The sequence below is a fragment of the Pristiophorus japonicus genome, chromosome 7, assembly GCF_044704955.1.
Source record: "Pristiophorus japonicus isolate sPriJap1 chromosome 7, sPriJap1.hap1, whole genome shotgun sequence".
Taxonomy (NCBI): Eukaryota; Metazoa; Chordata; class Chondrichthyes; family Pristiophoridae; genus Pristiophorus; species Pristiophorus japonicus.
The window spans coordinates 105980698-105997580 of NC_091983.1; the positions used below are offsets into that span (position 1 = coordinate 105980698).

Below are 16883 nucleotides of genomic sequence, written 5' to 3' on the forward strand. Positions count from 1 at the left end.
TGGCTGATCTTCAACTTCAACTCCATTTTCCTACCCGATCACCAAATCTCTTGGTTCCACTAGAGTCCAAAAATCTATCGATCTCAGCCTTGAACATACGCAACGATTCAGCAACCACAGCTCTTTGGTTGCGAATTCCAAAGATTCACAACCCTCAGAGTGAAGGAATTCCTCCTCATCTCGGTCTTAAATGGCCAACCCCTTATCCTGAGACTGTGTCACCTAGTTCTAGACACCCCATCCAGGGAAATAGAAGGGATGGAACTAAAGTGTTTGCCTCACCAAGCCTATTCCTTCGAAAGGCCATGTACAGTCTGCTCGATAGTGGACTGTACCCTGCCCTTTAATTTGGGGAGCAAAGCTTCTACAAAGTTTCCCCCTCTCTATCTACATATGTTTGCCGTGTAGAAGGAGCCTCTGCTTTTAATTAGCTTTTCACAAAAATAGAAACTTGGAAAAAAAATGTTTTAAGTCTCATTCTTTTCTTGAAGGATAGATACGTGTGGAGGAACTTTCCTGGTACTCCCAACAAGGCTGTTGGGAACTGGGCAGATAATTCCTACCAACCTGCTGTCTGACCGTATTTGCTAAGCATTGTTTGTACAGGCATAGTTACAACTCCCGACAACCCCATCTGGCTGTGGGGTGGGGGGAGACTTAATTCATTTCAAGCACCTCAGCCCTCTCCAATGATTCTAAATTCACACAGGAACAGCTGGATTGACTTCCTCTCAGTAAGGAAGGACATGGCCTGAGTTTTGCATCTCCTCTGAGGAGAAGTGCAAGATTCAGAATCATAGACATCAACCACACTGGGTCACAACCCAGGATAACATTGACTTTATTTTTTTTGAAATAACATTAAAATTGTTTGCACTTTTAAAATTAAGCAAAAGTATATTTTCTAAAGAATGCAAAGCTAAAAAATAATTTTGCTACAATTACATTGCCAAAATGACACCACAATCAGTTTAGACTAATTTCCTTGGACTACAAATGGTATTTGTCTTTTCAGTATTTTTTAGGTAATTTGTATTAGAAAGTATGGTGTGTATGTAATAAATTCTACTGGTTAAATTTTCAGAAAGTTTTAAAGAGGTGCCATCTATAATCATGGGGTAAGAGAACAGTGTATACCTTTTTATTGTGGTCATATTTTTGCAACAGTGACAGATTTTGACATTATTTTTTTTATTCATTCACGGAATGTGGGCTTCGCTGGCAAGGCCAGCATTTATTACCCAACACTAATTGCGCTGGAAAAGGTGGTGCGTCACCGCCTTGAACCGCTGCAGTCCGTGTGGTGAAGGTACTCCCACAGTTTTGTTAGGAAGGGACTTCCTGGGATTTTGACCCAGTGACAATGAAAGAATAGGGAATATATTTCCAAGTCAGATGGTATGTGATTTGGAGGATAACTTGGAAATGATGGTGTTCTCGTGCGTATGCAGCCCTTGTCCTTCTAGGTGGTAGAAGTTGCAGGTTTGGGAGGTGCTGTAGAAGAAGCCTTGGAGAGTTGCTGCAGTGCATCTTGTTAGAAATTAGGGATATCTAAAAACATATGGTTATGTGAATGAAACAGACGCAAATAATGCTGTGTTCACATGGTTGTGTTAGAACTGGAGGCAAAAAGTCTCCTCAGACTAGTATTAGAATGACTAGATAGATGCTTGGAATGTGCAAATGTTTTGGTTTCCTACGGATGTTATTGCTACCCTACATTAAAAGGTATGACCGTAGATAAGCAATGGCTAGCATTTAAAGAATTAATACATAATTTACAACAAACATACATTCCTTTAAGGTACAAAAACCTCACAGGAAAAGTGGTCCAATCGTGGCAAACAAGAGAAGTTAAAGATAGTATTAGATCAAAGGAAGAGGCTTATAATGTTGCCAAAAAGAGCAGTAAGCCTGAGGATTGGGAGGATTTTAGAATTTAGCAAAGGAGGACCAAGAAATTGATAAAGAAAGTGAAAATAGAATATGAGAGTAAACTAGCGCGAGACACAAAAACAGACTGTAAAAGCTTCTACAGGTATGTAAAAAGGAAAAGTAAATGTGTGTCCCCTACAGGCTGAGACAGGAGAAATTATAATGGTGAATAAGGAAATGGCAGAGAAATTAAACATACTTTGGGCTAGAAATTGCATGGAGATCGTCCCCGCCCGATCCTTAGCAGTATTCCGGCAGTTGCGTCTTTTTGAACCACCGGAATGCCGCTGGTGCGTACTCCCGAGGTTTTCGGATGGTCTATGGCAGCGGCAGTGTGGAGCGAAGTGCAGCAGGCGGCCAAAGCGGGACCAAAGTTGGCAATCAGCTTTCATGTATAAAGGAAAGCTGAGCAGCTGTCTGAAAGGGCTTGATTCGGCTGTCTGCGCATGCACAGCCATTCTCCTGCGTTTTCGGGGTCAAGGGTGACCCCACACATGTGCAGACAACAGGACAGCCTGGTGCAGTGGCCAGGGAAAGGGGCCCACGGTTCCATAACATTAGCCAGTCAGTTTATGATTTGCTGCACATGAACTGGGTGAATACAGCAATCGGGTAATGAGTTGCTATTACAGAAACTAGTTGATAAATTGATACGACAGACATTAGTTAATGAGTTGCCACTTCAATTTGCGGCTGCGGTTGGTTACAATAAGTGTTGTCAGGTTAAATAGGCGCCAAGGGGGTGCATCACAATCTGTAGCCAGGATTGAGGGTGTATTTTTGGTGTCGTTTTTAAAATTATGTCGATAGGGAAGGGAGTGAGCTGAGGTTGTTGTGCAGGGGTCAGAGATTTTTGTTGTGATGGTATGAAGATGACACAGAACAGGGGCAGCCAGGGGAGTGATTTGTGGGGGTATATTAAGCCCTGGTGTCTGCTACGACGGTAGTCCGCCCCCGATCAAATGAGGGACGGCGTTGAAAGGACGCTTCATCTGCCGGGCAGCGGGTATCCGGTATAGTAATTCGGGTATAACTTAGGGAGGCAACGTCGGAACTGGCCCAGGTAAACAACGTCTGCATAGGCCGGAGGAGCGGAACAGGGTGCTACCAACGGTGAGCAGCTGCCGCTTTGTCTGGCGGAGGTACAGCCGTTGGCTGGAGACCGCTTTCCGACTGCTATCTCTGCGGGCCAGCCACCAGCCTTAGCTGGGTGCACGGCACTGGTAAGAGGAAGGCAAGAGGCATTGAACGGTACCTGAATCGGACAGGCCGCCCAGTGGAAAGCGGGCAGGGAGTCCCTGAAACCTATGGAGGCAGACCGGTTTAAATCGCGGGGAATAATGCTGCCATCTGCCAGTAACAAAATGGCTACCTCGCCTCAGTGGTAATTCAATGACCGACTAATGTGGGAAATAGTTAACTAAAGTTGTAAAAATTGTTTCAGAGACAGTCCGAAAGTGGTAACATTAACTGAAAATTGTGGCAAATGGTTAACCAAATGGCTGATGCTTTATTCGGAGGGTGGGGGTGGGGGGGGTTAAACTTGTGTCGGGCAGTCATTGTTGCTGGATGGAATGGGGCTAGCAACCTGCAAGCAAAATGGAGGGAGTCATAAGGCTGGGCCCAAGTCAGGTAAGTACTCCAGAAATGGGCGGAATCCAGCGCAGAGATAAAGGGCGGTAGTGGGCCTTCAAAAACAGATTTTAATGGAATTTAGGGCTGGGAGGTAATTTTCCGACTTTTTTTGATCTCCAAAGCGCCCGCCCACTTTGGAGAATGCCGACGGTAATGATTGGCCCAAATTACTGCTGCGCTAATTGCGGGCGGTAATTTACATTTTTTTATGAAAACAGGCAGTAAATGGGCAATTTGAAAGGAAATTCTATCCCTTTTGTCTATCTTCACGGAAGAAGTGGATGTGTATTTGGATTTTCAGAAGGCATTCGATAAGGTGCCACACGAGGTTATTGAACACAATTAGGGCTCATGGGATTGGGGGTAATATACTAGTATGGATTAAGGATTGGCTAATCGACAGAAAACATAGTAGGAATAAACGGGTCATTTTCGGGTTGGCAGGCTGTAAATAGTGGGTTGCCGCAAGGATCGGTGTTTGGGCCCCAGCCACACTCAATCTATATCAATGATTTGGATGAGGGGATCAAATGTAATACAGTAAACTCTTGTTTACCCGGATACGAATGTAACGGAAAACCCGCCGTAACGGAATTTAAAATATTGCGAGATTCGGCAACTAAACAAAAATGAGAGGATCATTGGCTACATAACAAATACAAGCAGTAGTGAACATTATTACTTGCTTTAAGCTGTGCAAACTATACACTTTACTTACCTTCTTACTGAACCATGATTAGCCACCCAGCACTCCACAGGGCGGATCTGCTGGTCTTTCACATTCCGGAGGGGTGGCAGTGACGGCGGTGAGGTCTTCTGGGTGGGCGGTCAGCCTCCAGCGCCCCGCGGGGGTCTCCGGGGTCAGTTTTGCAGCGGCACTGAGCAGTACCACCCGGAGCAGCTGCGCCGGTGTGCAATGCCCCTGGTTGCCACACCGGCCCGCTTTTTGAGTCCCGTACGCCCCGCATTGACCGCCTGTAAATACGGGTAGTCCAACCTATACTGACTGCAGAGAGGTAAGTAATGCTGTCCTAAGGTAAATGTGATTGTTTTTTCTTTTAATATTTTTTGTGATTTATGTAAACTCGTCCTATTGGAAAATTCGTTTACCCGGAGTTGCCGAATCCCCAAACAATCCGGGTAAACGAGAGTTTACTGTATTATCCAAGTTTGCTGATGATACAAAGCTAGATGTGAATGTAAGTTATGAGCAGGATACAAAGAGGCTTCAAGGGGATATAGACAAGCTACGTGAGTGGGCAAGAACATGGCAAATGGAATATAATGTGGAGAAATGTGAAATTATCCACTTTGGTAGGAAAAATAGAAAAGCAGAGTATTTTTTAAATGGTGAGAGATTGGGAAATGTTGGTGTTCAAAAGGACCTGGGTGTCCTTGTACAAGAATCACTGAAAGCTAACATGCAGGTACAGCAAGCAATTAAGAAAGCTAATGGTATGTTGGCCTTTATTACAAAGAGGATTTGAGTATAAGAGTAATGACATTTTATTGCAATTTTATAGGGTCCTGGTGAGTCTGCACCTGGTGTATTGTGTACGGGTTTGGTCTCCTTACCTAAGAAAGGATATACTTGCCATTGAGGGAGTGCAATGATGGTTCACCAGACTGATTCCTGGGATGGGGGGATTGCCTTATGAGGATAGACTAGGCCTATATTTTCTAGAGTTTAGAAGAATGAGAGGTGATATCATTGAAACATACAACATTCTTACAGGGCTTGACAGGGTAGATGCAGGGAGGATGTTTCCTCTGGCTGAGGAGTATAGAACCAGAGGGTCACAGTCTCAGAATAAGAGGTCAGCCATTGAGGACTGAGATGAGAAACTTCTTCACTCGGAGGGTGGTGAATCTTTAGAATTCTTTACCTCAGAGCACTGTCAGTATATTCAAGATGGCGATTGATAGATTTTTGGATATTAATCAAATCAAGGGATATGGAGATAGTGCAGGGAAACAGCCATGATCTCACTGAATGGCAGAGCAGGCTTGAGGGGCCGAATGGCCTACTCCTGCTCCTAATTCTTATGTTCTTGTGTTCTTATTATTGCATTCTGTACTGTGACAGCAATATACAATCTGCTTGTTGCCAAGCGATTATCTGTTTTTAAGTTAAGACTTGAACCTTGTTTATGTGTCTTATGTATAATGCTACAGTAGAAATTGAAGTTGGCTTAACAGAACTGCTCACGAAGATAAGTAAAAGTTAATTAGTATAGAAAGACGTAAAATGGAAGGAATTTGGGAAGGTTAGGGTAAACACAATCTCAGAATGGAGCAGTTTGCTAGGTCGTGTAGAAGCTAACAACCGATTTATGTAAGACAGCTCGGGTTTGGGTCTCATGATTGAGAGAGTACAGGGCCAGGCTTTGTACTAATTGTACCTGAGAGGATAGGAACTAGGGAGATAAGACACAAATTTCAAAGGAAGAACCTTTAGAAAGTACAAACAGGAAAGACATGTGAACAAGATCATGAGACATCTTTAGGGAGGGCTTTCATTCAAGAATTGAGACAAAGAACTTGATGCCGCATTCGGTACTGAGGTCAGTAGGTTTTGTCAATATCCCATTCCAGGCCCACCCCTAAAAAGAGAATAAAAGTAACCTCCTGAGGGCTTGTCCTCTCAGATAGTGGAGGTGAGAGCAATAGGCTCTAGACGAAAGGAAGAGAGGCCACTCAAAGAACTGCTCATGTGTGCCAACTGTCTGTCTGATACGATCGGCACCAGCTACTTGTTACGGTTGTATGTTTTTGCTATATAACTAATGCGTTATATTCTGTCTTAAACTCTGATTAAACACAATATACCCATCATATTGGTTTGCACTTGAACCTGATTATTTAAAGTGACCAGAGATAACCATAAATTGGTTATTTATAACAATCTTGTAGATGGTATAGGGAGCGAGTATTTAAGGTGGTGGATGGGGTGCCAATTAAACGGGCCACTTTGTCCTGTCGAGCTTTTTGAGTGTTGTTGGAAAAAACAAAAGGCATCTAGGCAAGTGGAGAGTATTCCATTACAGTCCTGATTTGTGCCTTTTAGATGGTGAAAAGGCTTTGTGGAGTCAGGAGATGAGTCACTCGCTGCCTCTGACCTGCTCTTGTAGCCACAGTGTTTATGTGGCTGGTCCAGTTAAGTTTCTGGTCAATGGTGACCCCCAGGATGTTGCTGGTGGGGCATTCGATGATGGTAATGTCATTGAATGTCAAGGGACAGTGGTTAGACTATCTCTTGTTGGAGATGGTATTTGCCTGGCACTTGAGTGGTGCAAATGCTACTTGCCACTTAGCAGCCCAAACCAGAATGTTATCCAGGTCTTGCCTCATCACATTGCATATTTGGCAAAAAAATGTCATCGAAGACTGTGCCCATTTATAGTGTATCATTTATTTTACTGAATATCATTGTATAGAGCACTACCAGAAATGTTTTTTTATCATTCGTACATGGTAAACAAGAAAGATTATTGAACTGAAGATAAGAAATCTGCGAATAATGGAAACTGAATTTCTGCCAGTGAAGTTAAAATCTAACCCAAGATATCAAAGCAACTATGCTGACACAGCAAATCGAATTGTTTGTGTTGTACACTACCACGGAGTACAGGGATGTGAGTTCAAATTCCACCATGGTTGAGATGTACATCCCAAGTGCAGGCCAGGCATCTCCTCTTGGGAGAAATAAGGGAATCACTAATACCGTGCCGCAGAACAGTTGGTTGAAAATTGTTGGAGGCTTGGCAGCAGGTTGTCCATCATCCTCTCAACAGCAAGAGATGTGTGGCCTAGTGAGACCACAATAAGAAAGAAAACTGGGTTTGGGGTTGGATATTTTATGCTCTTTGGAAAAAGGCTTGGTGTGCAGAAAACAAAAAGCAGATTGTTACATTTTCCATTTAGTGTTTGTATTCTGAACATAATCTTTACTTACACTTTCACCCTATCTTTTTCCTATGGTGTATACAAGTGTATTCAGGTGTACGGATGGTTACGTATGAACAGCTCCGTGATTCTGTACTTCGCAAGGATGAAGATGGCTATTTCCCACTGTGGTAAATATAAGTTTACTACAAAGCCTGCAATCCTTTATGTGCATGCTCAGATTTGATTTATGAGTTGATATATAAAAATTCTTTAAAAGTACCCTCAATTTACACAAATTTCAAAAGTATAAAGCAGAAGGGAAAGGCAGTCATTTCATACTTTTTATTCTGATCGGTAGCCAGAAATTTACAATCAACTTCCAATCTGAAAATTGCAATTAAATTCGAATTAACTTTAGGCTGCTTCAGCCTGTAAAGAAATTATCAGGTTGACTGGTTTATGGTAACGAACAAAAATTAATTCTTAGTAGATGGAACTCCAGGAATCCTACCAACAGTTTGGGAATCGCATTCGCTGAGTAAATTATGACACTTGTTTGGCTTTCCTTACAATTCTCCATGCAGCTTTTTAAAATTAAATGGTACTATTCTGTACATAATTTGTTATTAATAGATTTTTTTTAACCAGAAGATGACTGGAGGGTAGGGGAGTGGGGCGGAGTGGTGGGGGGGAGTACTGGCTGTGTGAAACATTAATGCATCCTGGTGTAACAAATATAGAATCTGTTGTAATTTAAATCATAAAGTCTATTTTTTAAATAGATATATAAAATGTGACTGGTCATTTTAAATTTGGTTAAAGCAGCTTGATTTCTCACACATTATGGTCCGGTATGTAAGATACCACTTCAAAGGCATTTTCTTAGTAGATAGAAAATTATTGCAAAGCATAGACTGCTCCTGTTGTTCTAAAATCTATTCAATAAGGTAAAGTGATTGGTAACACGTGCAAATTTGTTAGGGTCTCACAACGAGGAGAAATCAGGAAACCATCACATTAATTTGATGAATTTAGTTCATAGGAGACACCTTGGGGCCGAAATTGCCCCCCCTCTATAAGCTTCATTACCGCCTGTAAGAGGCGGGAAAGGAGCGGAGAGGCCTTACCGACTGGGGGCAGATGGATGGGTCGACCCATCCAAAATTGCCCCCGGGCTGGGAGCAGCGGGAACAGGTTTCTGCACCGCCCATTTTCCCGCCCCATCAGGCACGCGCCGACCCCCTTCCGACTGGCGGCGAGCCCGCAGGAAATTACCCGGTGGGAAATTGCCCCGCAGGAGCGGCACCACCTCCGGTCGGTGACACTGACAGCTTTCCCCTGCGGGAAGCTGTGTGTGCCTGGGCGGTGCGTCCGCCCTTAAAGGGGAGGGCGCGCTGCCGCGGTCACCATCTTATTTTAATTGTCGGCCGACTGCCAGGTCGGCCTGATAATCGTGGCCAAGAGTTCGGTCAGACCACCAACAGGCAGCCTGGCACCCCCTCTTGGGTACCGATTTACTGGCCCGCCCGAAACCCTCCCGGGTGGCGTAGTGTTTTGCCACTAAAGTGGCTGCAGAGTTTGCAGCGGCGCTCCCCTTTAACTGAAGAGGAGGGACTTTGTGACACGTCAGCACGACATGGCACGTCTGTGTTGTGCTGGTATCATCAGCATGGCCCCCTTTATTTTTGCAACTCAGTTTGTTGGAACTTGGAAAATGACAGCTCTCACTGTTTTGAGCCAGGCTCAGCATCCTTCTTGGTCCTGGATGCCTGTGTTTTCCAATGGCAGTTCAGTACCAACTTGAATGCCTAGATATGTATGTGAGTGAGTGAGTGTGAAAGGCTGTACATTTCACTCATAGGATTATAGAAAAGAATAAGCTGAATAGATTAGCATCATACACTATGGGCTCAATTTTCCCCAATGCCGTTTTTTTGGCATATTGCCAGGGTTACGCCTGTTTTTACTTGGCCCCAACTACTCCAAAAAAAGTAGAAAGTTTCCCCGTTCAATTTTTGAATGCGTCACAAAGTCCCTCCTCTTCAGTTAAAGCCACTAAAGTGGCTACAAACTCTGTAGCCACTTTAGTGGCAAAACACTACGCCACCCGGGAGGGTTTCGGCCGGGCCAGTAAACCGGTACCCAAGAGGGGGTGTGCAGCCTGTCCTGTAGAAAAATGAAGTTTTTGACATGATTCCTATGGGCGCATGCCCAGGTACACCTCCCAGTCTGCATTCGGCCATTTTTAAAGAGCCAGTTGTGTGTGAGAACTTTGATTCTCAATGGAAAAATCAGAGCTGCAATATGCAACACGGCTCAAGAACCAAGAATTTCTCACAGGACGAAGTAGAGGCACTAGTTACTGTAATTGAGAACAGATGGCACGAGCTGGACACCAGTAGAGGCCACATAAAAGTTTCACCAAAAGAAATGAAGAAACGCTGGAACCAACTTGGAGAAGATTACTGTGCAATGGTGACCACCCAGAGGTCTGTAGGCCAGTGCAAAACAAGTGTCAGGGCCTTGGTCAAATAGTTAGTGTAAGTAATATTTTCATTTATTCACTGGAATTGTAATTGTGACCATCTGTATGTCTCATCCAGCAGAAAACACCTTCTTTAAAAAGTTATATTTTCACCTTTGCAGAGGAAAGTGGCACACAACAAAAGAGAGAGAACTCGAACAGGAGGAGGCCCGGCAAATCTGCACCCACTGACACACTTGGAAGACAGAGTCGCTGCTTTGATGGGTCCTGCCTGGAGAAAAGCAACCACCACTGCACAAGCTGGGCCCACACGAGAGAGAGAGAGAGAGAAGTCCTGCAAATTCCATAGTCCGGCTTTGCTAAATGTTAAGTACTGCGCAGGCTAGCCATGCTTCGGTTCATGGGGATGTCTCCGTCAGCTATGCTTCGGTTGATGCAATGTGCTATCATTCATCGTGGTCCTTCAAATGAGCCTGCTGCCTGCGCTGTGTGAGCCTACTCATGCCACACACCCTGCTCTATCCTCTGCTGCTAACTATTTGTCTGTTCTGCTATATTTTACAGAACCTGGGGCCAACTCTGAGGATGCAGAAGAAGATTCAGACACGGACGAGACTGAAGAGGAGAACATCTTCCAGACCAAGAGCATGGCGGTGAGGGGCAGGGGGAGGTGATGGATGAAGGCCCCACTGTTGTACTCACTCTGGAGGAGTGCAAGTGCTGAGTCGGGAGCAGCGTGAGTTCGGCGAGAGGCCAATAAAAAGGCCGCGAGGTCGGGAGGTGCGTCGCTGAGTCGGGAGCAGCGTGAGTTCAGTGAGAGGCCTATAAAAAGGTCGGGAGATGTGTCGCTGAGTCGGGAGCAGCGTCAGTTCGGCGAGAGGCCTATAAAAAGGCCGCGAGGTCGGGAGGTGCATCGCTGAGTCGGGAGCAGCGTGAGTTCGGCAAGAGGCCTATAAAAAGGTCGGGAGGTGCGTCGCTGAGGCGTGCTTGTGCAGCTGCAGGGAGAAGGCAAAAAAGAATTAGAAAGAAATAGAAAGGTGATGTCACAGCCAAGGGGGTAAGTGATTGGTAAGTAGTTTTTCTTTTTTCTCTTCTATATCAGTGAATAACTTTTAACACTGTTGCCAATTTAAGTTAATCTAAGGGTTAAGTCATGGCAGGAGAGCTCGGACACATGTTATGCTCCTCCTGTACTATGTGGGAAGTCAGGGACGCCTCCGGTGTGCGGGAAGTGTATCCGCCTCCAGCTCCTGACGGACGCATTGCGGAATTGAAGCTGAAGGTGGATTCACTCTGGAGCATCCACAATGCTGAGAATGACGTGAATAGCACGTTCAGTGAGTTGGTCTTACCGCAGGTAAAGGGTCCACAGCCAGATAGGGAATGGAAGACCAACAAGAAGAGCAGTGCAAGGAAGGTAGTGCAGGGATCCGCTGCGGTCATCCCCCTGCAAAACAGATACACCACTTTGAGTAACTGTTGAGGGGGATGACTCATCAGGGGGGAGCAGCAGCAGCCAAGTTCATGACACCATGGCTGGCTCTGCTGCACAGGAGTGCAGGAAAAAGAATGGGAGAGCGATAGTGATAGGGGATTCAATTGTACGGGGAATAGATAGGCGTTTCTGCGGCCGCAACCGAGACTCCAGGATAGTATGTTGCCTCCCTGGTGCAAGGGTCAAGGATGTCTCGGAGTGGGTGCAGGACATTCTGAAAAGGGAGGGTGGACAGCCAGTTGTCGTGGTGCACATTGGTACCAACAATAAAGGTAAAAAACGGGAAAAGGTCCTACGAGACTAATTTAAGGAGCTAGGAGCTAAATTAAAAAGTAGGACCTCAAAAGTAGTAATCTCGGGATTGCTACCAGTGCCATGTGCTAGTCAGAGTAGGAATTGCAGGATAGCTCAGATGAATACGTGGCTTGAGCAGTGGTGCAGCAGGGAGGAATTCAAATTCCTGAGGCGTTGGAACCGGTTCTGGGAGAGGTGGAACCAGTACAAAACAGACGGTCTGCACCTAGGCAGGACCGGAACCAATGTCCTAGGAGGAGTGTTTGCTAGTGCTGTTGGGGAGGAATTAAACTAATATGGCAGGGGGCTGGGAACCAATGCAGGGAGACAGAGGGAAACAAAATGGAGACAGAAGCAAAAGACAGAACAGAGATGAGTAAAAGTAGAGGGCAGAGAAATCCAAGGCAAAAAACAAAAAGGGCCACTTTGCAGCAAAATTCTAAAGGGTCTAAGTGTGTTAAAAAGGCAAGCCTGAAGGCTCTGTGCCTCAATGCGAGGAGTATTCGGAATAAGGTGCACGAATTAACTGCGCAGATAGCAGTTAACAGATACGATGTGGTTGGCATCACGGACACATGGCTCCAGGGTGACCAAGGCTGGGAACTCAACATCCAAGGGTATTCATCATTTAGGAAACATAGACAGAAAGGAAAAGGAGGCAGGGTGGCGTTGCTGGTTAAAGAGGAAATTAATGCAATTGTAAGGAAAGACATTAGCTTGGATGATGTGGAATCGGTATGGGTGGAGCTATGGAATACCAAGGGCCAGAAAACGCTAGTGGGAGTTGTGTACAGACCTCTAAACAGTAGTAGTGATGTTGGGGAGGGCATCAAACAGGAAATTAGGGGTGCATGCAATAAAGATGCAGCAGTTATCATGGGTGACTTTAATATACATATAGATTGGGCTAACCAAACTGGAAACAATACGGTGGAGGAGGATTTCCTGGAGTGCATAAGGGATAGTTTTTTTCGACCAATATGTCGAGGAATCAACTAGGGGGGAGGCCATCTTAGACTGGGTGTTGTGTAATGAGAGAGGATTAATTAGCAATCTCGTTGTGCGAGGCCCCTTGGGGAAGAGTGACCATAATATGGTGGAATTCTACATTAGGATGGAGAATGAAACAGTTAATTCAGAGACCATGGTCCAGAACTTAAAGAAGGCTAACTTTGAAGGTATGAGGCGTAAATTGGCTAGGATAGATTAGCGAATGATACTTAAGGGGTTGACAATGGCAGACATTTAGAGACCGCATGGATGAACTACAACAATTGTACATCCCTGTCTGGCGTAAAAATAAAAAAGGGAAGGTGGCTCAACCGTGGCTATCAAGGGAAATCAGGGATAGTATTAAAGCCAAGGAAGTGTCATACAAATTGGCCAGAAATAGCAGCGAACCCGGGGACTGGGAGAAATTTAGGACTCAGCAGAGGAGGACAAAGGGTTTGATTAGGGCAGGGAAAATAGAGTACGAGATGAAGCTTGCAGGGAACATTAAAATGGACTGCAAAAGCTTCTATAGATATGTAAAGAGAAAAAGGTTAGTAAAGACAAACGTAGGTCCCCTGCAGTCAGAATCAGGGGAAGTCATAACTGGGAACAAAGAAATGGCAGACCAATTGAACAAGTATTTTGGTTCGGTATTCACTAAGGAGGATACAAACAATCTTCCAGATATAAAAGGGGTCAGAGGGTCTAATAAGAAGGAGGAACTGAGGGAAATCCTTATTAGTCGGGAAATTGTGTTGGGGAAGTTGATGGGATTGAAGGCCGATAAATCCCCAGGGCCTGATGGTCTGCATCCCAGAATACTTAAGGAGGTGGCCTTGGAAATAGTGGATGCATTGACAGTCATTTTCCAACATTCCATTGACTCTGGATCAGTTCCAACGGAGTGGTGGGTAGCCAATGTAACCCCACTTTTTAAAAAAGGAGGGAGAGAGAAAACAGGGAATTATAGACCGGTCAGCCTGACATCGGTAGTGGGTAAAATGATGGAATCAATTATTAAGGATTTCATAGCAGCGCATTTGGAAAGAGGTGACATGATAGGTCCAAGTCAGCATGGATTTGTGAAAGGGAAATCATGCTTGACAAATCTTCTGGAATTTTTTGAGGATGTTTCCAGTAGAGTGGACAAGTGAGAACCAGTTGATGTGGACTTTCAGAAGGTTTTCGACAAGGTCCCACACAAGAGATTAATGTGCAAAGTTAAAGCACATGGGATTGGGGGTAGTGTGCTGACGTGGATTGAGAACTGGTTGTCAGACAGGAAGCAAAGAGTAGGAGTAAATGGGTACTTTTCAGAATGGCAGGCAGTGACTAGTGGGGTACCACAAGGTTCTGTGCTGGGGCCCCAGCTGTTTACATTGTACATTAATGATTTAGACGAGGGGATTAAATGTAGTATCTCCAAATTTGCGGATGACACTAAGTTGGGTGGCAGTGTGAGCTGCGAGGAGGATGCTATGAGGCTGCAGAGTGACTTGGATAGGTTAGGTGAGTAGACAAATGCATGGCAGATGAAGTATAATGTGGATAAATGTGAGGTTTTCCACTTTGGTGGTAAAAACAGAGAGACAGACTATTATCTGAATGGTGACAGATTAGGAAAAGTGGAGGTGCAACAAGACCTGGGTGTCATAATACATCAGTCATTGAAGGTTGGCATGCAGGTACATCAGGTGGTTAAGAAATCAAATGGCATGTTGGCCTTCATAGCGAGGGGATTTGAGTGCAGGGACAGGGAGGTGTTACTACAGTTGTACAGGGCCTTGGTGAGGCCACACCTGGAGTATTGTGTACAGTTTTGGTCTCCTAACTTGAGGAAGGACGTTCTTGCTATTGAGGGAATGCAGTGAAGGTTCACCATACTGATTCCCGGGATGGCGGGACTGACATATCAAGAAAGACTGGATCAACTGGGCTTGTATTCACTGGAGTTCAGAAGAATGAGAGGGGATCTCATAGAAACGTTTAAAATTCTGACGGGTTTAGACAGGTTAGATGCAGGAAGAATGTTCCCAATGTTGGGGAAATCGAGAACCAGGGGTCACAGTCTAAGGATAAGGGGTAAGCCATTTAGGACCGAGATGAGTAATCTCGGGACTGCTACCAGTGCCACGAGCTAGTCAGAGTAGGAATCGCAGGATAGCTCAGATGAATACGTGGTTTGAGCAGTGGTGCAGCAATTCAAATTCCTGAGGCATTGGAACCGGTTCTCGGGGAGGTGGGACCAGTACAAACCGGACGGTCTGCACCTGGGCAAGACCGGAACCAATGTCCTAGGGGGAGTGTTTGCTTGTGCTATTGGGGAGGAGTTTAACTAATATGGTAGGGGGATGGGAACCAGTGCAGGGAGACAGAGGGAAACAAAATGGAGACAAAAGCAAAAGACAGCAAGGAGATGAGTAAAAGTGGATGGCAGAGAAACCCAAGGCAAAAAACAAAAAGGGCCACTGTACAGCAAAATTCTAAAGGGTCAAAGTGTAATAAAAAGGCAAGCATGAAAGTTCGGTGCCTCAATGCAAGGAGTATTCCTAACCCAGGAGAGGGCTCTGAGCTAGTTAGAGTGTGAGAGCTCAGATGAACAGGACCCAAGAAAGAATGCAAAAGGCAGAAGGCAACAGAGCAGAGTAGCACTGGGGTAAGTGTAAACCACAAGGTGATCGGAAGGGACAATATGTATGAATATAAAGGGGCTGCAGGAGGGGTCAAAACTAAAAATCATGGTTTAAAAACTAGTATTAAAACACTCTACCTAAACGCATGCAGCATTCGAAATAAAGTAAATGAGTTGACGGCACAAATCATTACAAATGGGTATGATTTGGTGGCCATTACAGAAACGTGGTTGCAGGGTGGCCAAGACTGGGAATTAAACATACAGGGGTATCTGACAATTCGGAAAGATAGACAAGAAGGGAAAGGAGGTGGAGTAGCTCTGTTAACAAAGGATGATATCAGGGCAGTTGTGAGAGACGATATTGGCTCTAATGAACAAAATGTTGAATCATTGTGGGTGGAGATTAGAGATAATAAGGGGAAAAAGTCACTGGTGGGCGTAGTTTATAGGCCCCCAAATAATAACTTCACGGTGGGGCGGGCAATAATCAAGGGAATAATGGAGGCATGTGAAAAAGGAACGGCAGTAATCATGGGGGATTTTAACCTACATATCGATTGGTCAAATCAAATCGCACGGGGTAGCCTTGAGGAATTCATAGAATGTATACGGGATTGTTTCTTCGAACATTATGTTACAGAAACTACAAGGGAGCAAGCTATCTTAGATCTGGTCCTGTGTAATGAGACAGGAATAATAAACGATCTCCTAGTAAAAGATCCTCTCGGAATGAGTGATCACAGTATGGTTGAATTTGTAATACAGATTGAGGGTGAGGAAGTAGTGTATCAAACGAGCGTACTATGCTTAAACAAAGGGGACTACAGTGGGATGAGGGCAAAGTTGGCTAAAGTTGACTGGAAACACAGACTAAACGGTGGCACAATTGAGGAACAGTGGAGGACTTTTAAGGAGCTCTTTCATAGTGCTCAACAAAAATATATTCCAGTGAAAAAGAAGGGCGGTAAGAGAAGGGATAACCAGCCGTGGATAACCAAGGAAATAAAGGAGAGTATCAAATTAAAAACCAATGCGTATAAGGTGGCCAAGGTTAGTGGGAAACTAGAAGATTGGGAAAATTTTAAACAACAGCAAAGAATGACTAAGAAAGCAATAAAGAAAGGAAAGATAGATTACGAAAGTAAACTTGCACAAAACATAAAAACAGATAGTAAAAGCTTTTACCGATATATAAAACGGGAAAGAGTGACTAAAGTAAATGTTGGTCCCTTAGAAGATGAGAAGGGGGATTTAATTATGGGAAATGTGGAAATGGCTGAGACCTTAAACAATTATTTTGCTTCAGTCTTCACAGTGAAAGACACAAAAACCATGCCAAAAATTGCTGGTCACGGGAATGTGGGAACATAGAAACATAGAAACATAGAAAATAGGTGCAGGAGTAGGCCATTCGGCCCTTCTAGCCTGCACCGCCATTCAATGAGTTCATGGCTGAACATTCAACTTCAGTACCCCATTCCTGCTTTCTCGCCATACCCCTTGATCCCCCTAGCAGTAAGGAC

The 16883-nt window shown here is 44.7% G+C and overlaps 1 protein-coding gene across 2 annotated transcripts in view; it reads left to right on the top strand.

The window, feature by feature from the left end:
* Positions 1–16883, top strand: part of slc25a27 (solute carrier family 25 member 27) — a 43927-nt gene that overhangs the window by 3938 nt on the left and 23106 nt on the right. For both annotated transcript variants that reach the window (XM_070885211.1, XM_070885212.1), the window contains exon 4: positions 7562–7646. In XM_070885211.1, coding sequence (XP_070741312.1) covers positions 7562–7646 — 85 coding nt within the window. The remainder of the gene's footprint in view (positions 1–7561; positions 7647–16883) is intronic.